A 26,149-nucleotide genomic window follows, 5' to 3' on the forward strand; every position below is an offset into this window, starting at 1 on the left:
CACATAATTTAATTTATTCCACATAAAAAATTTATTTCTAACCTCATATTTGACAAACAAAATTTTATCGTCGGCAGCAAGAAATTTCGATTTGGCAATGGGTCGATAAGTAAGTGACCAAAAGTTATCGCGATGGCTGCCTTATTGTTGTTGAAACGAAACAGTCAGGTAAAAATACCTATAAAATATAAAAGAATTCATTAATTAATTTAAAGGAGGGCCAAACATGTTGATTGTAAATAATTCTATTTAATATAATGAATCAAATGTTCAAAGTGCAGTGAAAAAGTTATTGCGAGCATCGGAGCTAAAACTGTAAAAAAGATGGCAGCTCTATTGTCTGGCCTACTTGAAAGTTTAATGCACATTGCTTTAAAATTGCTAATAATTACCATTGTAACGGACTGACGGACTGTGTCTTGTGTAAATAGACTTGGCTGTTGTCAAAATACCTAGCTATTTTTAGTGGCGGAATTGATAATATCGTTAAATACAAGCATCTCTGTGTTACGTTTTCACAGTTTCACTTTTAACAGAATCTTATCGCTGTTACCTTAACGCATCCTAAAAATACCATATACTCTTTAATCTTAAAATGCGAAGCAGTCGGCGTAGTGGCGTTTTTTAATGTCCAGGTCATGGCAACACAACCGCTATTCACCGATCAGTCTTTATTGGTTTTCAGAAATTAGTAAATTGGTTTATTGAAGGCTTCACTTGGCACGTATTCGCTTGGATTTCCTTACGCTCAAGCTGCTCAGTCTTCACGTTGTGTTATGCGACCAAAATAGATCGAAGTGCGTGTGTGTGTTGTTACCAAAGGAGTTGTGTTCTTTAAACTTCGAACGCCACCGACATCTTTATGTTTTTCATCTCGCCGAATTATAAATAGTTGTGTGTCGTTTGTTGGTGCCATAATGAATTCCACACAGGGCCATGGGAGGGAAAAAGTACGGGAACTGGGAGAGGCATCAACGAAAAGCCAGCAAAGCGGAACTTTCAAAGTGCCGTTAAAGCTGTTCCCATCTGCTAAGCTTACACTTACACATTCACAGGCTTAACTTAGAAGGCGTAGTGCGCTGCTTAAATTATCGACTGGTGTTTCAAAATATATGGATCTCATTGGGGATAGAGCGTTTCTGAAATTTTATGTATTGTGTTCCGATTAAAATAAACCAAAAAATTGCATGTCTGGCTCTTTAGATTCTAACCAAGTTAGACCAATTGAAACGTTTTTATTCCTTCTGGAGGTCAACCACTAACATATTACGGCTAAGAAGTGTGAATTGCATGAATAAGTCCAATGCTTTTTATACAACAGGCTCAGTTTTCATGGATCGCAGTCTGGACTCTATTGGCAGCTGTTCACTGGATGTAGACGCCGACTCCTCCGATATATCAGGTAATTATTTATGTGTGGATATAGATATAACCAACTTCAACCGCCTTGCAACCCATCTGTGGATTACCTCGGTCTGACTTCCCCGAATTACAGATACCAGTGGGAGCCTGAACTTCCCAACGCCGCTGTCAGTAAGGGACATAACACGCGAATTCACTGCCAACCTTCGGGAGCGCTGTGTTCCTAGCTTGCCTCCGCAGCCTCAGCACAAAACCCCTGCCTACGTCGAATCCAGGTCGACTGAGCTGGAGCACATGGTGCTGTCACCTGCAATTGTGGAGTGCGACCAAGAGCCGAGCTCCAATGATTTTGACGAGACTTCTGCAGGAAATTCACAGGAAGCTCCCGAAAAGAAGCCCAGCTATTTAAACCTGGCCTGCTGCGTCAACGGTTATTCCAACCTTACCACCTACGACTCCAAGATTCGGCAGGACATAAACAAGTCACGTGAGGTTTCCCCGATTCGTCCCTCCACCAGCAGTCTACAGTACTGCAAACGCAACCACTTTCTAGCGACTCCAACTCTGCACAGCATGCCTTCTCCGGCCACCAAGTGCAAGCCCATCGAGCCAAACAACAACAGCAACGACAGTAGCGGGAATTTCAATTCGGGTTCTGGTCACAGCAATGGAAATGGCAGTTTCATCAAGCAACGGGTGGAGCGACTTTACGGGCCGGGTGCATTAGCACAGGGTTTCTACAGCCCCAAAAAGCACGGTCAGTCACCATCGAATGCTGCAGGGCGATCGGAAAGGGGTCATGTGGAGATCGACTCTCTACAAGGCTCCGAACTGGCTCGGAAATTCAAGCAGCTCTCCCCCAGTAAAGACTACGGAGAGTTCCGAAAAAAACTGCAAAAGAAATGCTCTCAGAGTACAACGGCGAGGATAGACGAGTCGTTGCATTCTCCAGGTCTAAATGGAGATCTGGACCTGCCCGTTTTTAGGCACCTCAGTCAAGAGTTCCGCGCCCAGTTGCCTACTGTGTCACCAAAAAGGAGTGCTCCTCGATCTTGCATGGCTCCTGACGTACTGCTTGTAGATAACGAGTCAAGTTCAGACCATGGTCCCACGGACGAAGTAGACCACGAATCCACAAAAATGGCCAAACTAGCCTCGGAGGAATACATCAGCACTTCCAATATTTCTCTTGAAGCTGTTGTTAAGGACGGAAATTTCTTTCTGAAAATACTAAAAGAGGAACAAGCCCGTCTGTTGGTGCTAGCCGCTCTTGCTGAAAAATATGCAGACGCCTTGTCGGTAAGTGATCTAAATAGTGATTAAAATCTCAATTGCTTTATTATTATTTTCGACATTGAACTCTACAGGCAAATCCAGATATCTCCGAAGATACCTTTGGGCTACTGCGATCAGCGTCGGGTAAGGCCCGTCTCTTGGTATCGCAGAAAATGAAACAATTCGAGGGTAGGCGTAATGCAAAGTATCATACCACTTGTTACTAACATTAATATTTTAGGTCTTTGCCACAATAATCTCAATCGCTCACCAGAGGATAAGTTTCCAACAACTCTGGATGACTTACAAGGATTCTGGGATATGGTTTATTTGCAAGTGGAGCACGTGGATTCTATTTTTGCTGATATAGAGCAACTCAAAAGTAACGATTGGAAGGCAAAAGCACAGTCCGTGGCTGACCAACCCGATTTGGGCACCATACCAACTAAGAGTAAGGCAACAAAGTCGTCAAAAGTCGGTGTTTCGCAAGTGAAATCAGTCGGAAAGGCATCCAGCGTTCGTGTGAATGGCTCGGCACCTCCCCCACCTAACTCGGCCGCAGCTTTAAAGAGGGAGGCCCAGAGAAAACTGCTTCTAGAGATGAAACGTCAGCGTCGCGAGGCTATGACCGCAGCGGCCAAATTGAATCCCATAGATGGTGATGGCGCCTCCGACGTACCGGGAATAATTGGCGATAGTTGTGCTAATCCTAGCGTTAGCAACGGAAGTTAAATAATGCTCACTGCGAATAGCACTCATGCTTTCTATTTATACATATATTTTTAACTAACACACGTGTACCCCACAAAGGCATGCTTAAATTTATAGATATTTCTAGTTGAATTAATCATTTACTAGTCCCAACTAAAATTATTGTGTTGGAGCTCCTTACTGAAATCTGTCACAAGGCGTAAAACATCTAGGAGATAACGAAGTATTGTCAACAATCGCGACTTACCTAAAGTTGTTCATAAATATTGCCTTATCCGCGAAAGATTTCGCTAATTAATCAATTTGCTGTGCACATTATGTAATTGAAAATTAAAATTACTTGATTACATATAAAAAAGACATTTATTCACGTTTAACATTATTTAAGTATATTAAAAACCAACAAAATCTTTGTATAACATAATTTAATGTTTTATAATTATTTTTGAGAAATTTAAATTATACAACTCTTGGAATATCATTTCTATTAATAGGCAAAATATTTTTATACAACTGCAAATAAAATAACTCACACATTTAATTTAAAAAAAGTTAGTGCTATGCTTTTCCTTAGCAAATCACTGCGGTCGGCAATCGTCGTAGTGACGAAGCACAGGAGTACTTGCGAAGGCGACTACTATATATGTACGAAGAAATGGAAATCGCTGTGGTTGTTCGATAATAACGGTAATGATACTCTAACTGAAAGGTAATCCAAAATATAATGGGATTGCCTACCAAATATTGATAGGAAAAGGAAATGTGAAAGTATAAATAATTGTTAAATTATTCTAGTCGTTGAAAAGTATGCAACAGGCAGAAGGAAGCGTATTAACCATATAAATATATATTTTTGATCAGGATCAATAGTCAAGTCGATCTGGCCAAGTAGAGTAATAGATTCGCTGAAAAGTATATTATACCATAGGTGATAGGTGATAGGTGGTAAAACATAAAAATTCCGACCCTTAAAAGTATATAGTATATTCGTTATTACCATCAATAACCGCGTCGATCTGGCCATGTCCATCCGAGGTATGTTGAGATATTGAAAACTTTAAGAGCTAATTTGATGGGATTAGACAAGAGACTGCTTAAATTGGTTTCAGAACGCTGCATACTTTTGAAAAATGTTATTTTTTCGTTTTATTATTAGTTTTGCTAATTTCCATCGGTATACGATCGGTATACAAACCGCCCAAATTTATTACATCTATTTTCATTTTATTAATCTTCTAGCTTATCAAGAACAAATTGTAAATCCTCTTGTTCGCAGTCCCACGAGCTGAGTATCGGGTATCTGATAGTCGAGAAAATCAACTATACCGGTCTTTTAGATATTTTGAACAATAATAACAATATATTAATAATAATATATTAAATTATACAAAACTATAAAAGATACCTGGTACTCTCAGCTGGAAAGAATTTCAAAATCATAATGATGATATAGCGTTTTGTATTTCTTTTAAATGCGCGTGACCATTCTTGTGTGTCATTTGCCCCATATTGAAACAATTTTTTTGCTTGAATACGATTTATTTAAGCTTCTATGGTAAGACTTATGAGTTAACTATTTGTAAGTACAAATCTTCCAGTGCTTACTGATTTGAGTATAATTACAGTTTCGTATTAATAGCTTACGAACCTGGTCGTATGCTTGAGCGAAGCTATTACTTTACCGTAATACTACATGTACATATGGACTTTATTGTATAGTCTGTTCTAAACTAAATTCGTCTCTAACTATTAAATTTGGGCAATAAATATTAGTTACATATATATAATACGAATGCATCAGCATTTCATTATAAGTTGATATACGCACATTTCTTCATACATATTGTTGAGAGCTCTCTAAATAAAAATAATAATATATTAACAATATCCATGTACCTAGACAATTATACATATGGGACTTCATTAACAACCCGTTTTCAATATTTTTAAAGCGCGTCTTGGGCACCGTACTCTAGATATGTAAACTTGAACTATATACGCCATAAAAAGTTTACTCTCAAACCATTATACTTTCATGAATCAAAAAGAGATGGAGCTGAAGTAATGCCGAAGTAATGAATGCATGCATATATGGTAACACCTATAGTTCTCATAGGAACAATCGGATCGTTTTCGTCCACGATAGAAGCTAAAGAATTTAATTTCATTTTTGTGCCGCTTGTGCGCCGCAAAATTGACCTCAAACATTTCCTCACCTACATATGTGTATACCGAAAGAAAGTGACACTAAAGAGTATTTTACAATGTAACGGGTATCTTGTAGTCGTGTCACTGAAAGAAAGCAAAAAATTTAAAATATCACACGTTTCGCTGTTTGGTATTTAAAAGTTTTTAGTCACACTTTAATTCGTAAATTCTGCATGTTTGATGTTTAAGAATTTTGACTGATTTAGTAACATAACTAGCAAAATGATAAAGCTATTTCAGCTATTTCAGAACAATTTTCCATTCAAATTGAAATTTAACTAAGTTGTGTTTTCTTAATTATTATGACAGCTTTAGAAAGAACGTTACAAGTTGGTGACTTGTTGAAAGAATCCACCTTCTTTTGATTCATAATTTCAATGTTCGAATTGATATTCTGCGCTTTAAAAGAATACAAAAACCAGGGGAGCCAGGCTAATATGGATCGTTTGAAATAAACTATGTGATTACAGTACATATTTACAGTGAACTTTAAAACTATAGAAACAACAAGTGGGGCAAGGACGAGGCGAGTAGTGTTGGAAACGGTCAAGAGGCAATTACAAAAATACATATTTTGTGTGCTTTTTAACTGCCAGCCATTTGCTAGTCAAGCCTTTCCGAGGCGTTTAACGTGTGGATGATCAATTTTCGACTTTGAACACAAGACGTGCTATCCAAATTGATTCCCATCCGACAAGGCCATAGCATTCAAGAGTTGGCCGTGCTTGATCTAGACAAATATCCGGATTCAGTACTCAAACTGGGTCCGGGACTATGTATGAGGCACGCGAATAGACAACTGGCATAAGAACGTATGATGTCGGAGGTGACTGCTGCGCCCATTTCCTTTGTCACTATCATTTTGTTTTCGCGTTTCCTGAGCATCCGTTAGTCCAAGTTCAGTGGCGGTGTGCTGTTCGGTCCTCCCAATATGAACGACGTAGGACTGTGCACGGAGATGCTGTCGAGGTCCAGAGCGCCTTCGCCCTTCTCCAGCAGGCCGCTGCCATCCTGCTTCATCATCATGCGGCGCCATTTGGCCCTTGCATTTTGAAACCAGACCTACGCAGGGGGAGGGGATAGCCGATGCGGGACTGTCATTAACTGGTTTCTTGATCTAGGAAGTGGGATTACTCACCTGTAGGACCCTCTTTGGTAAACCAGTTTTCTGCGACAATTGTTTCAGATCCTTTGCATCAGGGTTATGATTAATGGCAAAGTAGGACTTCATGGTACGCAGCTGGTGATGCTTAAACGAGGTTCGCATTCGCTTGGTGCGCGACGAGGAGCTTAGGTGCGAGCCTCGGCCAAAGTCCACGTACTCAGTGTTGAGATCTGCAATCAATCCAGAGAGCCTTGTAGTTTTTTTATTTTTACAGCACTTTCCGCATTTTATGAGGCAGACACATAAAAGTTGATGCTTTTGCAGCTCTAATGGCGCCAGTATCCAGATTTCGCGGCGGTTCCAGATCTGCCGGGCTGTAGCTATAAAGGCTCGACCGCCTGTAGCCTCTTTTATGGCCGGCAACCTGATCGAGAATGAGCTGGAAATTTACAACGTACCTATGTTAGCGGTGAACGCCTCGATGTCCTTGGGCTTGCGCTTGCGGGGCCTGCCCTTTTGACGGGCGGGCTGCGGCAGTCCGTTGATTACGTGGGACGCGGGCACAAAGATGCCCGTAGGAACAATGCTCCGACTAGGGTCCGAGTGCGGGCTCGAGGAGTCGTTGTGAGGCGAGCCGAACTGGGCGCTGTACGGGTAGGTGGCGCTCATACTGGATGAGGCGGTATCCCCCTCCCTCGCTATGCTGTAGTGGGTCCTACGGGCGACCTTTATTAGTGGCGTGTCAGGTTGGGACTGGGACGCGTACATACCTGCAGTATATGAGGGCGTCGATGATGCCGTACTGGTCCCCCTTCGTCAGTGGCGTGTGGCAGACAGTGCAGCAAAAGCAGTTGACGTGGAAAACAAGATTTCGGGCGCGCATGACCAGCTCGTTGGAGCTGATGGAGGCCAGGCAGCGCGAGCATCGGCGAGTACCAAAAAAACTGTAAGCGATAATATGGGTTGTCTTATGAGTTAGATTTATAAAAATATGCTGCTGCACGATTAATCCCAGTGCACGGGTAATAGTGGGGCACCGAAGCTATTGAAGAAATCTGGAGAGACCCAGTGATTACATGCCTCTGTCCGTTGGGCCACCGACCACCGACCGATCACATCCGCACCAGTAACACAAGCAAGCCCAATAAACTGCCCACAAACGCCTACTCATCGTCAATTTGATCGTCCCTTCCAGCCGTTGCCATGATAATGACGACGCTGAAGGTGTAGTCTTGGTACGCATTCGATCCATTCCCGGCTACTGTTTTCACTTTCGCAAATGACAGATCAAAGATTACCAGCGTCCGCCCGTAATCACCGAGGAGTCGAGTCGCTGCGTTCGTGTCAGAAATGAGCCAGCAGATTGAATGGAATCCCTGGGAGTGCTCTTCTGGATCACGGGTGCAAAGGGCTGGGCGAGGGCCAACATCAAATCACCGAGACACGCGATTTCTTTGGCATTAATCAAAATAATTGGCGCATTTCACTGCATTGGCTCCAGCGAGATATAAACAGAAGAATCGAGCCAACGGAAAAGCCAAAGCCAACATCAATTCCATCCGAATTTATCATATTCAGACTTTGGCATTTTCATCCCTTCCCCATTCTTGTTCTCGTTCCAGTTACCGTTCCGCATTTGTGTTTTCATTTTGTTGAAAATTATTTGGGATGTGACAGAAAGATTTTTGTCACATCCCCATGTCGCACATCTTGTCGCTACACGAGTCAGTGCGGCTCCGTCTCCAGAAAGGCCCTTAAGAATCTGCATGTACGTCTGTACGAATGTGTAGGTACCTTGTGCTGCTGCGCGGTGCGCAAGACCCATAAATAATATTAAACATGTATGTGGAAGACGGCGGCGCGGTCGTAGCTACCAACTCATAAAAATGACCCAGACCGCAGTTTCGGCGAAGTTAAGTTCATTTCAAGCCACATACACCACCACGACACGCCTCTTCTCCCGAGGGCGAGGCAGAGAAGGCGAGAAAAATGAATTATGATTATTGCCATGTAAAAGAGCAGGCGAAATGTCAAAGTGACAACGCCTAATATATGATTTTGTTCTCGAGCTCTCGAAATCTGATACTCTCGCACACATTCTGCTCGCTCTTGTTCTCGCTGCTGCTCAAAGTCCCACTTCCAGTTTGTGTCGTGTATATCTGCCTCTAGTCTAAGCATTTAGGAGCTCCGACCTAGCGCCTCCTAAATAGGCCCGCTGTCTAGACTTTTTCGCTGCACAACACTAGAGAAAATAGACTAACTTTCCCATCATAATCAAAAGCATTATGGAGTCATATATGAACTCGGGATAGTGACTTTTATAAGATTTCTTTAAACAATACTTTTTGGTAATTATATTATTGTATTTCATATAATATATAATGAAACATATAGTACCAATTAAAATTAATGGCATATGCGTAAGTTTGGCTTGTAGTGGATACCGGGTCAGAGGAGAGCCAAAGGATTGTGCATGCTGATTCTAATAGATTCTGTAGTTGATCTCCCGCTAAACTGGAAGACAGCTATCAGCTAGCACGGATCAAATGGCGCATTGAGCGCTGTGGACAAATCTTTAACATTTACAACAGAATTCAAACCTTCGCTTTTCAAACTGTAGTTTTTAAATATTTACCTTCTTACTCATAGAGTAAAAGGGATTGCGGATCACTAACCAAGTCGATCCCACCATGTACATATGAGTACATATGTACATATGTCCGCAAGAACCAGAGCCAGAAAACGTTTTTTCACTAAAGAAAAAAAAAACAGCAAAAAGCTGTCACGTCCACAATGAAAAAAGATGTTTTGATATCGTTGTTGATGCTACTAATTTTCTTGCCCGTTTCTATCAACATTTCCAACTTCCGCTTGCACCTCCTCTTCCTTCAAATTATTGGCACTACTGCAGCATATTTAATAATTCTCGAAAATAGGAACATATTCTTTCCGCCTCCTTGAATAGGTGATCTAAGTAGTCCAGACTATCAGTTGGAAAAAGGTGATGAGGCCAGCTGCTTGCAGACAACGGCAAAACAGCTACATTGAATAAAAAATTAGATTAAGATAATTAAAAGCGCTTGGATGCCTTAGTGGTTCGTGGCCAAGGGCTGCGACAGTGCACTCGAACCCTTCACCACCACTCGCGGCCTCTCGAGGAATCCCAGAGACGTGGGAGAGGGCTGGCGAACTCTGTTTGGAGGGCGAATGAGTAGCGCTACGCACGCTGAAGTGCAAAGCGACTTGTAGACTGGGTGGACGCTTCGATAACACCGGGCTTGTACAGGAACAGGGGCAGGGCAGGGGGACAGGACGGCCAGGTTTGTAACGTGAGAGCATTTGTAATGCGTTGAGGGTTTGCACAATGAGGTTTCAAGAGCCACCCGCTGGGACTCGCTCTTCCTATTACACATGTATAAGTTAACCAGGAACAACTGCAGCAGATTTCCCAACACCACGCCAGCGCCGACAGCGGCGGCATCGGCGGCTTCCCGTTCCATTCCTAGTCGTCGGCTATCGTGAGAGCGGTTCGTTCGCCGCCGTCCAGCCCCTAGCCCAAGCCCTAATCCCCCCCTGCTTCTGCTGATGATGACGTCCCGCGGTGATAACTCTAGGTTCTCGGCGACATGCTGCCTAAACGTATACAATAATTATTTGCATTTTAAGATTTGCGTGTTTGTGTTTGTTTTGACTACCACTGAGAGCTCTGCACCGATCAAAGAGTTTCAAAAAGGAAATGTAGTGTATTACAGTGCAAGAAAAAAGGACCAGTTGCTTTGGAGAAGGATGATTCCTGAAAGATCACCGAACGCAGCCACCTAATAGCTGTATGCTTTATACTCATTTGGAAGTGTTTTCCTTTTTTCTATTTATAGAATCTGTGACGAATGCAACGGCTTAAAAGACTTGGCCCATACATTATCCTTTTTTAAGTCTTTTCGGGCAATTTGTTTTCCTACTTCATGCCCAATAATATTATGTATATAATTTCATCTGATGAAGATTAGACTACATAGCGACCTATTGTTAGTTTGTGGCTGATGGAACAAATCTGGGAATGAAGTATCTTGAACGAGTTAGCGAGCCCGAATTCGGCGTAAAATCATTTCTTAAGATAGACATTAAACATTTTAATTGTTACGCGACCGCCTAGCTCTTGTTCGCTCTTGTTCCCAAGCCAATTTACAGAATGCCTGTCTAGGCAGCAGTAGAAACCGAGTTAAGACGTTGCTCAGTCATGCGAGTGAGATGTTTTAGTGTCCAGAGCGGTTCACTAATAAACATAAAAAATCGCGTAGAATCTATTCGTGTAAATCTATTAAGTAATTACATCCTTATTAGTTAGACATTGTATTCTAATTTCATACGATTTACGAATGATTCCGGTATTTCTATACCTATTTATACCCGTTACTCGTCACTTTGGTAATGTCCCTATAACCGTTGAGATCTCGGGAAGTATAAGAGCTAGAAAGTGTAATTTAGGGATGAAGATAAATTTGATGCCTCTACTATACAAATATTTAAAAACATTGTCACGCCCATTGTATTTTTCATTGTGGTTTCCGATTATGGTAAAACGATGATCATCGCATGTGCATATGCAATATGTATGTGGAATATCACCCTGCGCCATTTAAGTTATGTTTTTTGAAAATGTTTAGTCAGATGTATGCTTAGGTATAGTAACTATCTCAATTAACGACACTTTGCGCCCAAGCATTATTCATAATGGAGTTCATTTGCCGAAAATAAGAATCGCCCAGTTGGCCGGCTTAGCCCATTGGGTCTGTTTTCGAGATCATAAAATATAAACACGGGGCTCTTCTCCAGCTTTATTGCTGTTGTGCATCAGAGTGTGTGAAGTAGGTGCACGTTGCTTTCAGCCACATAATCAAATTAAATTTTTACTGAGATCTTTGCCTACCGTTTGGTACCCTAAAAGGCGGTGACCAGAACATAAAAACTCAACATAAATTGAATCGTTCAGCTGGTGTGCCATTGTTGTTGGCCACAGCTACAGTCTCTCTTCTGTGGACTTTTAGTTTCATCACGAAGATTTTTTAGCTCTGGCGTTGTAGTTCACGTATTTAATGAATTCCTCAGGTCCTAACCTCCCCTTCTATTTACAAGGTAAAAATATTATTTTATTGCATAAGCCAGAATTTCAGAGAGGCCATAAATACGATGCTCGGTCAGCTGCTTTTGTTTACCACAATTAAACGGTTGCGCTTCGCTGACTTTTTCAAACTGTAAACACTATTCAAAAATTGTTCAAACTAGTCTGCTCACTATTCTGGTCACCGTGGGCAACCCCCGTTTAATTGGTTGAGTGCCCAGCGCTGATTAAGACGGTGAAATGTCTACGAAGACATCCATCCATCCGGGGCTCAGCCTTGTCTGGGCTCGTCGTCAAACAGAAGATATTCCCTGCTGCAGCTCCAAACATTCAAAAGCCGCCATACAAAATAAAACTTATGACACTGCCTCTGCCCCAAACATTCTTTATGGCTGGTCAAATCCTCCTAGCCGCAATCCGATGCTGGCTTAACCGGGCTATCTGCTGTGCCATCAGCACAACATCATCGCGAGAGATAAGCACTTGCTGCCCAGATTTTTATTACCGGTCGGTCGGTGCATACGTACATATGTATGTACATACATGCATGAGAGAACAGATGCACATGTGGATGATGCAGGTGACAGCGAAATTTTATTTCTCAGCCTTAATTCTGGTGGCGTGCTCAACAAGAAGGAGAATCGGCAAGCCAAACGGGCACAATGGACGATAGTGGAATGCCAGTCTGGCGAGGGTTCTGATGGGATCACGTCCAGCAGTGGCAGCACCAGAAGTAAAAGTGTTTTCGGCATTATATGTATGTATGCTCTGGGAGGGTAAACCTGCAAGCTGCATTTACCAGTTGAGGTAGATGTACATCAACATACAAGCTTTGCTGGTATCGACTCGTTTGCTAAATAATGCTGTCTAAACATAGTGCATTCAATGGGTTTAATCCAAAATATTGACTATATTCCTATTTTCGGACGATTACGATCATAACTTTTTCGTGTTTTATAGTTTTAGCCTTCGCACGCCCTCTGGGTGCTGTTCGTCACTATGTGGACGCTGCATTACTATGGAAGCTTATAATAGGGGCCGTACCAGTAAATGCAACAGCCGATTTGTGCTGCTAATGCATCCGTAAGAACTGCTTTGTTACTGACTTACCTCCATCTTCCGTGCACTCCCTTTATCTGGGTAAAGGTTATCTGATAATCGACCATAGTTTTATCTCTGGTAAATCGTGCGCAGACATGTTACTTTAAATCCTACATGTAAGTATATGGAGGTTTCATGTTTGGTACTTGGATGACAGACTATGATTTGGCTCCCAATGCAAATAAACGAAAACGAAAAGAACCTAATCCCTATATTTAACATATTCGGGCCAATATATACATACAATATAATATATGTTTGCGCCCATCTGATGATATTGTACAAACATCATAACATAGATTAAACCTAACGTATAAATTTAATTTAAAAAACTATAAATAAATACGAAAAAGAGTTCATTTATAGAAGTTGAACCTTCCATGTAACCGTCTAAATGTATAAAATAATTCAAATTGAAACTTGAAACAAAAATGGGCTCTTCTTTAACTCTTTGTGTATTGATTATTATCATAATCATAATTAATACCATGGTATCATAAATTAATACCATCTTTTTGGAGAAAGGTAGTTTCGTTCAAGACGATTGGTGAAATATTTGGGCTTCCTCAATAATAAAATTGCTTGCATGCCAAAAGATCTTAGCTAATAAACTCTTAAAATTTAAATAATTATCAGAAGTACAAGAACCCATGGAGCGGGGGAGTCAATTTGTCAAAAGATTCATACACAGATATTCTTTGCACATTGACCTAATACGATTCGTTACCGTTACCAGGCAATAGATATACGGCTTTCAAACTGACTTAATTACTATTCGAACAAACCCACGCCCCCTCGATTTTCTCCCTTAACGCATTTCGCAGGGGAAGTCCTTAAAAATAATGTGAACTTAAAATAAACGAAACATGGCCTTATTTCGATGGATGCGGCGATGCGCGTCCATTCACGGTTTGGCTTACCCGCGACCCCTCATAACAACTAGATTCAGTTTGATTCAGTTCATAATATGCACTAGCTCCTAGTGGAGCGCTGCCCCAATTCGACCGGGGGAAGTCATATTTGACATCTGCAGTATAAATCAACGGAGAATGTGGGAATGTGGGGGCAGGGTGAGTCGATGTGATTGATAATGCTCCGCAGCAACCGAAGCCGCCGGAATGAAGCGAAATGAAACATTACGGCGAAATGAATTGTGTACGACAAGACAAGGCGCCCCTGATACCCTCCAAATACGACCCCGCTTGTGCGGTTGCCAGCGGAGCGCGGCGGTCGCGCTGCTGGAATCTGGGGATCAGTCCCAGCAGTCGCAGCACTCGCAACACGCGGATACAGACCACAAATCCAGAGGGCCTCGCAGCCAATCCCAGTAGCAGGCTGCAACCGCGACTCCCGATATGACGACGGCTATTTTGAAATATGGAGCGGTAATAAATGTCACAAGAATCATTTGAGAGGAAATACGAGTGACGAGCGTGACTTGCATACGATTTATGCCTTTTGAGCACAGGCGTTCGTTCGCTCATGAATGGGAAAATTATTTGGATACCGATTACAGGTGTTGCCCTCGCCGCCGCTTTGCCGCCTTGCTGCCTGCCGATTTACCGTTCGCTGCCGGACTGGCAAGCCCACAGAAGGTCTTGCAATCAAACAATAGAAGACTCCCGGCGGGTGCTGAGTTTTTGGGTAAGTGTAACCCATTTTTTAAATCTTCGCGCTGTTCATTCTAGGAGCTCGCGTGACAGCTGTGACGCGTGAAATCGCATGGCTGCAGTTTCCTACAGGAGCGACGTGGGCGAATGTAAAGCGTTCTGTGAAACCCACCCAGACTGGCAGTACTAGCGGAGCTCCACGTTCCAGCTTGCCGAGTCTAGCGGGGTGGAGGCGTGATCAGGTTAGCGAGCGTTCTTGGGAATGCAGTGGAGAGCAAACAGCAGAACACACGCAGGGCCACTCAGCCATCGGATAAGCGGACGTCCGGACGGCTGGACCGTTGGTATCTTCGTCGCGGTCCGCTTGCACTTGCGAATTCGCGATCGTATTTGCAGTCGCTCAGCCTTCGCACAGTGGAGCAAAAGAATGACGGGGTTGGGATCTTAGGGCCGCCGCGTGCATTAAAACTCTTCTCGCGTGTTTTGCAATCATTTTCTGGCCAATGTCTTGGCATGCAGTCTCGGCGTTATCTAATTCATCAGGCCCACTTCAGTACCCCACTTCGGATTGCTTCCCAAAGACTCCGTGGGCGAGGTTCAGCCACAGTTCCGTATGGTATAATAATTTCTCTCAATGAATGGCCCAACTCTGGATCCAAACGCTTGGTGACTTACCTATAATAATCGTTTTTGCAATAAATGTTGCCGTCACGTGAGTAGCATGAGGATTCCCGTTCCAGCGGCTGCCGACAGGCGTAGCACTGTAGGCAACTTGCATGCCACCGTTTTTCCACAGCGGAGAGGTAGAAGCGATCCTAGGAACAGAGGATAGGGTATTTTGTAAACGATAAGTATATGGATACGCATAAACGTATTTTTCGCTAAATGTTATTTGAGGCTATCAATATTCGGGTTGCCCTTGATCGTCAATTTGACCGAATATTAAAGCATTATTGCATATAAACATGGTAAGCAATATTTTCGATATTAAATATTTATACCCTTCGGGAAGATAATCCCCTGAAACGACTTATACAACTTTTATAGAACTGTCTAGGAACCCAAACCAGGTTTGATCAATTTATAATTGAGTTATAGAAGTGATAAAACTTTTTTTATACTCTTTGGGCCTTCAGGCTTTCAATCACTGGTTTTCCCCTTAATATTTAAATACAAATTCAGAAATTTATCGTTTTTAAACTCACCTGTATCTGACGTCCGCAGCCGGAGCAGTCGTCGAGGTTGCGCGTTATTTTGCTATCGCTTGTGGACTCGGGACTGCTGGGCGGTCCGAAGGGTTCGGTTTTGAATGATATGCCCGACGTCGTCTCGTCGCTGACCTCCGTGCAGTCTGTTCGACTGCGGCTGATGGAGAATTTGGCGGCAGAGTCCTCAAAGGTAGCACGATCGGCTGTTTCGTAGCTGGAGGATTGCACATGCCTTGAGTGGTGGTATTAGGGCGGAATTGAACTGCTTACCTTCTAAATGACTCGGTGCCGTAAGCGTTGCCAAATGGCTTTGTACTATGATCACAAATATCTGGACACGAGGATGAGGAGCACGCGCGGAACAATGGGTGATTGTTATTTGCACCTGCAGCACTGCCACATTGATTGCTCCCTTGATGTGCTACAGGTGGTGTTGGACTTTTCTCCCTTGCGCCGGGCCCAAGAAATCTTGCGCTCTGCTGCTATATTTTTTGAGAATATAAAAATCCGGGAAAAGTTATGGCTAAATTATGGATTTCTTTCAAGTGGGATTACTTCAAAAATGGCGAACAAAAAATTTTCTGTCAATAAACAAATTATGTATTTAGATCTCAAAATATAATATACAAGCATTTCCAAGAAAACACAATCCCGAGATAATGGCGATTAAAGTTTCTTGTTATAGCCTGAAAAAGTGACAGTGCTTATAAAAATAAATTCCTTAACGAAAACAAGAGAGAGCTCTTCGAGGAGAGAGTTTCTCGACTATCAGATACCCAGCTATTGGAAGTGTGAAGGATAGATATACGAAAATTTGTTTGGCGTAGCGATGGTAACGGACGGGTGATACTGATCAAGCAGTAGCGAATTAAAAATATTTTACAGCAATTAAACAACAAAAGAGGATTAATGAGTCAATATAAAATTTAGAAGGTTTGAAAATTAATAACTTCGCTCCGTAGTCTTTGACGGTGTAAAATGGTAATTGAATTGTGTCTCAAGGGTCTTCTATATTTGGCGAGTTTGCTGTTATGAATGCATAATTTGTGGGATCGTATTAAAAAGAAACCCACATATTTTCGGTTCTGGAATTTATAATCTGGTGGCTTGGCGCAATACAAGGGCGAAATGGTTAGTCAGTACTTATATACTGGGTATTAATTATGGAATGTTATTGCTAATGCTGCATTTTAATTTTATATAGACGACGGCAAATACAAAGAGAACCGCAAAGTTCCTTTCAATTAAAATGAAAAGACTTCTTCTCATTCCCAGAAAGCGCTGCGCGACATTTAAGAATCGCCAACATATGGGAAACACCCAGTGTCAGCCTAGTTGACTTCCCGACCGAATCCATCCAGCTCATCTCGCATCATCCTATCGCAACTCATCGCGAAGCTTTATTCATTGAAGAATACAGCAAAATCGCACACGTTGTGCCTTTGCCATGTACTAAACCCAGAGTGTAGACATGGCGTCGCACTTTATTAGCAGAAGAGTATCCGTGAGGCACATGTTCCGCCCTATCTCCTCTCTTATCTCCGCGCCGCGCTGTCAGAACGAATCGTCGATGCTCCAGTTTACTTATTTTTGATTAATTAGTCGAAAATAGATTGCAAATGTGTGCCTACTTATCCCCAACTACCCTCTTTTGGGTTAAAAGGCTGACAGGTTTTCATGGTAAAAGAAATCTTCCCTTATTGCAATACACATTTTTTGCGCAATTTTTATGTTAGTGGCCTGGAAACATGTTTTACCTTAGGGGGAACATTAAGCTATATTTGTACAAAGTTTTCATGTCTATTTTGGATCTCCATTTTACGTTAAAATTTCGACTTACCCACTCGCATGCTTAGGCTAACTCATTGCATCATAGAAAACATACGAAAGTCGGACAAAGTGCGTTAAGGAACCTTTCAAGCGATTGGTAGAAAAGTCTTAAAGCTCGATAACCGGGACCAAATCAATTTAATGTTTCCGATGAAAACCTCAGCCAAAGACAGACAGAAAATTTAAAGTAAATATATAAATTTAATAATTTCAGTCGTCTGTTTGCAACCCAGGAAAGGAAACATTTCCAGGTGACTTTCAATCCAACAATGAGTAGTCAACCCGAATCAAAAATTAAGATGATTTCCATTTCTATAAAGCATTGGCTTTGGTTTGTACTAAAATTGTCACGTTTGTCAACCCTTTTTTACTCTTCTAAGCTACTACTCCTTTTTTGTAATGAGAATTAGAGAGAGAATTAGACTAGATTCGTTGAAAAGTATTACTATATAAAGTATATATATTCTGGATCAGGATAGCTGAGTCGATCTAGCCATATCCGTCAGTCCGCCCGTACAAACGCCGAGATTTTAGGAACTATAAAAGCTAGAAGGTTGAAATTGCTCACACGCACACTCTCTAAACCGCCACGGTCACACTTTTGAGAAATATTTTGATCATATCAAATCAAATTCATATCGTTTTGTGAAAACGCCCACTTTAGCGACCACAAACCGCAAAAAAACTGCCACTCCAAAACTTTTAAGAAATTTTTTTGGATTTTATAAGTTGCTTTGCTAACTTATTGCAATATGCCGAAAACATTTGTACACGCCCACTCTGTCACCTTAGAGGATTAAAATAAATTTTTTCCCCAATTTCTACCGATATTTCTGAAAAATTGAAAATTCTTGGTCCCACTTAGACGAGTTGGATAACGGGGTATAGTCTCCACTATAGCATTTTTTTTTTTCATATTTCTAGTGAATTTCCAAAAACTTTTTGCCACGCCCACCCTAACACCCACAAACCACCATAAACTGCCACGCCCACACTTTTGGAAAATGTGTTGAGTTTTCTTTGTTATCTTGCTAATTTCTACAGGTATACCAAAAAGAGTTTGCCCACGCCTTCAAACGGGGGAACTCGACTGTCACGCCCACACTTTTGAGAAATCTGTTGATATTTTTTCATATATTTATTAGCCTTGTAAATTTCTATCGATTTGCAAAAAAACTTTTTGCACCGCCCACTTAAACGCTATAAAGCTGCAAAACCGGTCACTTTTGAACAATTTTAAATTATTCTCTCATTTTATTCCCCCATATATCTAAAGATATCCCAGAAAAATTAAGAAATTTCGCGTTCGCATTCACACTAGCTGAGTAACGGGTATCTGACAGTCGGGGAGCTCGACTATAGCATTCTCTCTTGTTTTTAAATGCGTTCAAAGACGTGGTTTCGAAGTAAGGCGATGAAAATGTTGTTTACCGCGAGGTGCGCTTTGCTGTTCATCCAAGTACTTCTGGGTCTTCCAAAACTGACGGACTACATTTTTATTATTTTAAAGGGTATGCTATATTCGTTGAAAAGTATGTAACAGTTAAAAGACAGATGTTCCGAACCGATGAATCTTATTTATTTTTCATTAGGACGAAATGAGTCGATCTGGCCATTTCCCCGGCCGAAATCTCAAGATCACCATAAACTAGTCAGTTGTGATTAGACATGCAGACTCTTGTTTCAGAACGTTGTCATGCCCACTATACCGCCCACAAGCCGCTTAAATCTGTCCAGCATACATTTTTCAAAAATGTTGTGCTTATTTTTATGTCTTTTAAATTTATATCGATTTGCCAAAAACAAAAAAAAAAAAGAAATTGTTGATATTTTTTCGTACTTTCATTAGTCTTCCCTATTTCCATCGGAATACCATATCAACATTTTGGCCACGAACTTTCTGAAACAATAGGTAATAAAATATTACCGAAACTGGAGAAAATAACTTCATAACTCCTGTCTAAGAATATATAGTTATTTTGTTTATTAAATTACTTTTTTTTTGTGTTTTCATTTATTTCAAAAGTCCAGACTGTTGAGACATGTTTGAATCGTGCCAGACAGAGAATACGGTTGTGTAAGTGCAGTAAAAACTCTTAGTTTCTGATCTAATTAGCAAACAATTAGTACACATTGAAAATTCTTAAGACCAACTAGACCGGACTAGTATTAAAATAATGAATTGAAAACATGTTATGCATTTTGATAACGTAATCGTTTTAACGTATTGTTTAAAAGGATTTTAAGGATTATATAATATGGATGGCAAAAGAACGATCACAAACAAATATCAACATAATTAAATAATTTTACCATCTTTTCTTTCGTCTTTGGAAAAAAGAATTCTTTAAGGAAAATTATTATATAAAAAAAACAAGAAAGAATGCTTAGTAGAGTTTCCCGACTATCAGATACCCGTTACTCAAAATTTCGAAAAATGTTTCAAAAGTGTGGGCGTGCCAGTTTTCTGCGGTTTGTGGGCGTTAGAGTGGGCGTGGCAACATGGGTGCGTCCTTGTCTCTAGAATCTGTATCTGTATATCTGTAGAATCTGTAAGCTGAATAGCTTTTATAGTTCCCGAGATCTCGACGTTCATACGGACAGACGGATATGGCTGGATCGACTCGGCTATTGATCCTGATCAAGAATATATATACTTTTAATAGTCGGAAACGCTTCCTTCTGTCTGTTATATACCATACTTTTCAGCCAATATAGTATACCCTTTTATTCTACGCGTAACGGGTATAAAAATAATTTCAAAATAAAATAAATAATAAACAATGTATAGCTTATTGTTTTTGATCTCACTTGTTCCAGTTTCGACATACTTATATATCTATGGTGACTCGCAAATCCTGAATAAATGCCTGTTAAACCGTTGTCATTATAGTCGAGGGTATTTTTTTAAAGGCTATTACATATTTCTATTCCTTTAAAGCTTAGTCATGCTAGCTGAAGTTTTTAGGGAAATTAAAATCCCACTTACATTTTCCGTAGACGTGCTTCTGTCGGTAGGTATTGGCAAGACATATATTATATATATATATCTATATAACTAGTTAGGTAAATATATATTCATATATAGTGAACTCCTATACTCAACCAGAAAAGGTAAACAAAATGTTTTGATCATGCTCAAATCTATCAAACTTTAATTGAAGTTTGATTTTAAATATAATTAATCGCTATTTTACTTAATGTTTTATTTACATTGTTTCAATAAGACTTATATTGATGTTGATAACAGTGAAAGTAATAAAATGTCACGTAACGGAAGTAATTTTTACGACTAACCATTGTCAAAAGGACCGAAGTAATGGCATTTCCGGCAAGTTCCGAAAAAACACAAAAGCTTAAGGAAGAATAAAACTGGTGCCCTGCACAACTTGACGATCTGATCTAAGAATTGGGGCTTTGAGGAACACATTATGGCTGTTTTTATTGTCTGTTATTTTAAAACTGTTCGATCGGAACCGAAACATACTGCTTAACATAGTATTCAACTGATGCAGGTTGGTCCCCTTGTGTTCCAATTCGCAGAATAAGTGACAAAAAGTACAATATTACAGATACCGAGCTAAGCAACTCCAAATATTCAAACAACTTTTAATGTTATTTGAACACACTGTATGCAGAAAGCAATTATTTCAAAGAAGTTTCTGTGTTTTTCTAGCTATTGTAAAAGATACATTTGCAAGCGATTTGAAGTTCCAACATTGTCGACTGCAATCTTAACAATGGGATTTATTGATTTCTACGATATGTTGATTACGGGCAAATGATAGCTACAAAAAAATGTATTTGAATTCGTTTTCTATTTTCGTTTTTTAAACGGAATCAGCCAAGTGCACTCCAGATAGCATTCTGACTCTACTGGATATCCGTTACTCAGCTAGGCGGACTGCGAACAAGAAACTTAAATTTTTATTCGCAAATCGAAAGAAATCGGCAAGAAAAATACTAAAACGAGTGAAAAGTTAGAAAGGCAGTTTTGGGCTTTTTGTGCAGGGCAAAAAGTTTTTTTTGCAAATCGATAAAAATTTACAAGACTAATAAAAATATGAAAATATATCAAAACTTATATCAAAAGTGTGGGCGTGGCCGGTTTAGATTTAAATTTTTTCTCATTTTATTTACCAATATCTAACAATATTCCAGAAAAATGGTGAAATTTTGCGATCGCTTTTGCACTAGCTGAGTAACGGGTATCTGATAGTCGGGAAACTCGACCTTAGCATTCTCTCTTGTTTTTGTTCGAACACAATTCTTACTTGACAAATGAAAGTGTAAAAAATTAAAAATTGGCAAAAAAACTATTAAAGTACTTTTAATGGATTTTTAATAGTCAAAATTTAATACATTTCGGAACTTGATCTACGTGCCAACTAAACATATCATCTACACATTTTCGAATACTTAAAGCAGAAAGAATGTTGCGAAATGGGCGATTTTTTAGTGGGCTTTGAAACACTTTAAAGGGCAGTACAATCTGAATGGTCAAGACTAGGTTTCAGCTCGTACAGCTCCTTAAACGTTTAAACGGACGGACGATTGGACGAATAAAAGAACGGACAGGCGGACATGGCCAGATCAACTCGGCTATTGACCTTAATTAAGTATAGACGTCCCTTATAGTGTCGGTAACACTTCCTTCTGTTTGCTACATACTTTTCAACGAATGTTTTATACCATTATACATAATCCATATTATATAGTCGTAAAGGGTATACACAATTCCAATACTCGTATAACTAGATTTACAGTAAACCATGACATTTGGAAAATATGTAAAAGAATGAAAACAAACACAGATTTCGAACAGCAAAGTTGTAAAGTAACATAAGTTTGGATGAATATGTTTCATATTAACAATAGCAATTAGCAATGACAAAATCAAAAATAGGTAAATGATGTTCAAGGCAATTCGTTCTTTTAAAAAAAAATTCTACAAGAATATCTCTATGTGGCCGAAAATGTCTTATTCGCGTTGAAAATTAGTATTTGAAGGTCAATTGAATACTATTAAAATATATCAAATTGGTATATGCACCCGGCGGTTATTCTAAGACCGAATACGTTCGCGTCGACTATCAGATACCCGATAATTATTTATTCTACCTAAAAAATTTAGTCAAACCGTATTTGCTTTAGCTAGTTTTTGTTTTCTACATATGTATCTATTAATATTTTTGCACGACTATGTGACTCATTGTATATTGATTGGTACTACTATTATCAAAAATCTGCTAGCCATTAAATAATTCTAACCTAAGCTAGATGAATAAGATGAACTAAAATTAAGGCAGGGAATCACATTGAAATTCTGTAACCGCGCTCCACAGCAATGTTTCAAGGAACGAACTAGCCACTGATTGAACACTTCTGGGAACTGTTTTTAATCTGAAATGCCCAAGCGGCTTTCTTATCGATATTGAGTGGGGCTGTCTGTTGATAGGCAAGCTTACAGTCTGGTATTGATAACTCCGAGTAACCCAAGCTCGGATCAATATTAATCACAAAGGGCACAGTTTGGGTGAGCTGGCACGGACTGGTGGGGACGACTTATTTTTTATTCTTATCGCTGGTAACTTTGGATTTTATGAGCTACGGCGGCAGAACTTACCCAATGCATCACAGGGCGCTCCTCGGTGCAGACGCCCATGTGCGTCTTTTGGAATGACACGAGGTCTATTTCCAAGGATGATGTCCGTCGGTCGTGTTATGTTTGTCGTTGTGTGGGCTTTGCGTTGTGTCCTGCGAGCCTTGTGCCTCCTTAAACGCGGTGCGGTGCTACGTTGGTCCTGGGTAATCCTCTAGACCCGGGCTAGATGTGCTATGGGACACTTGACACTGGTCACGATTCGATGCCCGGCTAGACTCGCCGGAAATAGGTGTGCGCACAACTTGATCTATTACCTTGCGGACATGCATCACTTCGGCGTTGTCTTGGAGATTGACACCATTGGCTTGCCTTTTCTTATTGCACAAACTACGATTTAAATGCCGCTTTTTTAAACTTTCTCCTCAGCACCAAGGTAATATAAGGAACATAGGGTCACACACTCACTAAAACACTTGCTCGGCGACAGGTAGGATATTTGTATTGATTAGGGACCGCCCCTGTGTCTCGAGCGCAAAGGCGGCTGCGGACCGCTGACGACCACCGGTTAGCGTAAGAAATCTAAAGTTAATTTATGACATTAATTTACGAGACAGCGCGAGAATGGCACATCAGATCCAAATTGAGTGGTAAAGGTCGGCCTTTGTCGGGCTCTTCCTACGACACTCGACGATGCCTGCTACTGATAAGGCATTAGAGACGGAGACAGAGGAGCGTATGCGTATGCGGCCGTGCTCCCCTGTGTTGTTTATGACCGGGCAGGCGATTACCGATCCAACTTCAGTTTTGTATCCGTTTCGCCAACTCCCTGTTTCTTTGTCGATTCTCCTTCGATTGGGCCAGCTGGCGGCGCGCACAGGATCCCTTTTCCAGCTCCGTTGTTCTGGCAAACCGAAACTACAGCCGAGCTCAAGTCAAAACAAAAATCGAATACGCGCAGAGCTTCCAAACACAAAAACCGACTCAAATTCGAAACTCGACTACCGACTTTGGTCTGCAGCTGATCTACTCAAATCGTGAGGACAACCAGCCGTCGCAGCTGAAAAACTGGGAATGTTTGGACGCTGTGCGAGCGCAGAGCCAGAAGCCAAAAAACTCCACCGCCCCGTTCGCCGTGTGTCTGCGTGCGTGATGTGCGCGCGCCAGTGTGAGTGAGTGCGGTGTCGCGCATGAGCTGCTGTCCTGCTTGCACACACGCTCACTCTGCAGCTCTCACGTAGTGGCAAATGGCGGCGCTCTCAGCTGATAGCGTCAGTAGCTCGTTCCCGCTCTAGAGCACAGCCAGTAGCCGAAGAGGGCGTGGTGTTCTGTCCGCGCTCTCGCACCAGCCGGAATCGCCTCCCCACGCACCGCCCACCGAACAGTTGGCCGGGTGCACAACGTGAATGCGGCAGCGGTAGCAGCAGTCAGGAGGAGTATAAGCTGTGCGCCAGACGCCACATGAATGAGGATGGACTCCAACTGGAAGCTGCGAGCGGAGTCCGTGACAGGAATTCCAACTCGCAGAGGACGAGCAGTGGTCTGAGGACGCACAGGCGAACGAACTCTCACACCAGCGGGTCTTCGGTTGACGTTGCTGATTCTTCAGTTGTGTAACGAAAAGATGTATGTTGTCCATATATGTCGACTTCATGCCGAAAACATCCTGCACAAAAGTTGTAACTAACTCACTAAGAGCTATTTATTGTGTTTTCGTATGCTGACGCTATGAAGGTTGAAAAAATATAGGTTCTTTCGAGAGGTGTATTTATAATTCTCAACCAGTTTAAGCGCTACCAGCACTACGACCAAGTTGTCTGCTGCTTCCAATAAGAACTGTCATCGTGGAACCTTGCTGTCACTTCTCACTTCCGCACAAGTTTGAAACAAAAGTGCACACAAATCTCCAAATGGCTTAGGTAGCAGACTTGACGTAAAATACTTTTATTGCAGTTACAGCTATAAATATTCTGATTGAAATATGATTTCAAAAATGTATGACATTTTCACTGTATTATGCCGGTTGTAACTTTCGTACATTTGCCAAGTTTTGCTTGAGGTCACGGTTACATTTCAATAATGTGAAATATTTGCCATTAACTGCAGTGAATTTTTAGAATATCAACCAGCATACGTTGATTCAATCGTTAAAAAGGAAATTTTTTTAAGTGTAATTGTTAATACTTCTGCTGTTACAAATGTTCGCCGCTGCTTTTCGAACTCTTCGCAGAAAGTTTTAAAACATGTATGATGTATCTGGAATTTTTGTGCGACTTAGCCTTCGCATTTAACTTCATTTTTTGGCAAAATGTTTCACCTCGTTGTTGCTAATGTTGCTTGTTTACTTGAGAGGTCTTTCAAAGAACCCCGGTTAAGTCGGGGCTGATTGGGTGGATTGGTTGTGGGAGTCGGCACAGATTTTATTCCTTACACATATACACAGCTGGAATCTCATGAAAATACGCTACTTAAGATTGACAATACTAAATACAGACGATTTTAATTGGCATAATTATTTGTTTATAGTTTCTTTTAAATGTTACATCTTATTCGATCGTAAACAGGTCGATGTTACAAAAATGTTTAAAAAATACTTATAAATTAAATCAATGGTACCACCGTTCAGCAATAAGTTTTGTGGTACAAAATAACGGTAACAGTAATCAGTGGTAAAACTTGTGTATAAACCCATTCGATCTTGTAGATTTATGTAAACTACATTTTAATCATGTTATGTGTTTTTTAAAAATATAACCATCTCTCATCCCTCTGTTTGAATCGACAAATTTATACTATTATACTACTCTATATTTTAGAGAAGGGTATACTGAATTTGTCAAAAATTATTATTATTTATGTGTTAATCTTGTTTTTCTTTCATTTTGTATTTGTCCTATTAAATTTATGCAACGCATTTGTTTAACTCTTCCGTGGCAGTTAACTTTTATTTAGTTAACATCCAACGAAATACTAAAAATATGTAGTTCGAGTCACTCCGATTCTTTTGAAGTCTTTAGA

At 40.8% G+C, this 26,149-nt stretch overlaps 2 protein-coding genes across 6 annotated transcripts; one reads left to right on the top strand and one right to left on the bottom strand.

The window, feature by feature from the left end:
• Window positions 1-617: 617 nt before the first annotated feature.
• LOC117136676 lies at window positions 618-3,839 on the top strand. Of its 4 annotated transcripts, none has more exons than XM_033297683.1 (5): window positions 618-635; window positions 1,322-1,402; window positions 1,496-2,661; window positions 2,730-2,826; window positions 2,879-3,839. In XM_033297683.1, exons 2-5 carry the CDS (start codon window positions 1,333-1,335, stop codon window positions 3,367-3,369), a joined length of 1,824 nt encoding a protein of 607 aa, XP_033153574.1. In that variant the 5' UTR covers window positions 618-635; window positions 1,322-1,332; the 3' UTR covers window positions 3,370-3,839. The 4 variants fall into 4 exon arrangements, with proteins under 4 accessions (XP_033153574.1, XP_033153573.1, XP_033153572.1 ...); XM_033297682.1 differs by lacking the exon at window positions 618-635 and adding an exon at window positions 650-950; XM_033297681.1 differs by lacking the exon at window positions 618-635 and adding an exon at window positions 650-797.
• A 971-nt stretch (window positions 3,840-4,810) lies between these two features.
• On the bottom strand, window positions 4,811-24,209 carry LOC117136367 (protein apterous). Of its 2 annotated transcripts, none has more exons than XM_033297247.1 (8): window positions 23,156-24,209; window positions 15,970-16,178; window positions 15,697-15,913; window positions 15,167-15,306; window positions 7,432-7,605; window positions 7,120-7,376; window positions 6,695-6,891; window positions 4,811-6,618 (listed from the first exon to the last, which is right to left on the bottom strand). In XM_033297247.1, the coding sequence occupies exons 1-8, from the start codon at window positions 23,192-23,194 to the stop codon at window positions 6,445-6,447; spliced, it is 1,407 nt and encodes a 468-aa protein (XP_033153138.1). In that variant the 5' UTR covers window positions 23,195-24,209; the 3' UTR covers window positions 4,811-6,444. The 2 variants fall into 2 exon arrangements, with proteins under 2 accessions (XP_033153138.1, XP_033153139.1); XM_033297248.1 differs by having other exon boundaries at window positions 4,813-6,618; window positions 15,970-16,181; window positions 23,156-23,244.
• Window positions 24,210-26,149: the final 1,940 nt, after the last annotated feature.

This window comes from Drosophila mauritiana, chromosome 2R (genome assembly GCF_004382145.1).
Source record: "Drosophila mauritiana strain mau12 chromosome 2R, ASM438214v1, whole genome shotgun sequence".
NCBI lineage: Eukaryota > Metazoa > Arthropoda > Insecta > Diptera > Drosophilidae > Drosophila > Drosophila mauritiana.

Bases quoted from the DNA above. Each gene is read 5' to 3' on its own strand.
- LOC117136676 (XM_033297680.1), top strand. From the start codon at position 1,291: ATGAATAAGTCCAATGCTTTTTATACAACAGGCTCAGTTTTCATGGAT. The intron at 1,403-1,495 runs GTAATTATTTAT...CCCGAATTACAG, and splicing joins CGACTCCTCCGATATATCAG to ATACCAGTGGGAGCCTGAAC. The intron at 2,662-2,729 runs GTAAGTGATCTA...TGAACTCTACAG, and splicing joins AATATGCAGACGCCTTGTCG to GCAAATCCAGATATCTCCGA.
- LOC117136367 (XM_033297248.1), bottom strand. From the start codon at position 23,194: ATGGGCGTCTGCACCGAGGAGCGCCCTGTGATGCATTGG. The intron at 7,606-15,166 runs GTAAGTCACCAA...TATCGCTTACAG, and splicing joins TGCAAAAACGATTATTATAG to TTTTTTTGGTACTCGCCGAT. The intron at 7,377-7,431 runs GTATGTACGCGT...GGTCGCCCGTAG, and splicing joins GACGCCCTCATATACTGCAG to GACCCACTACAGCATAGCGA.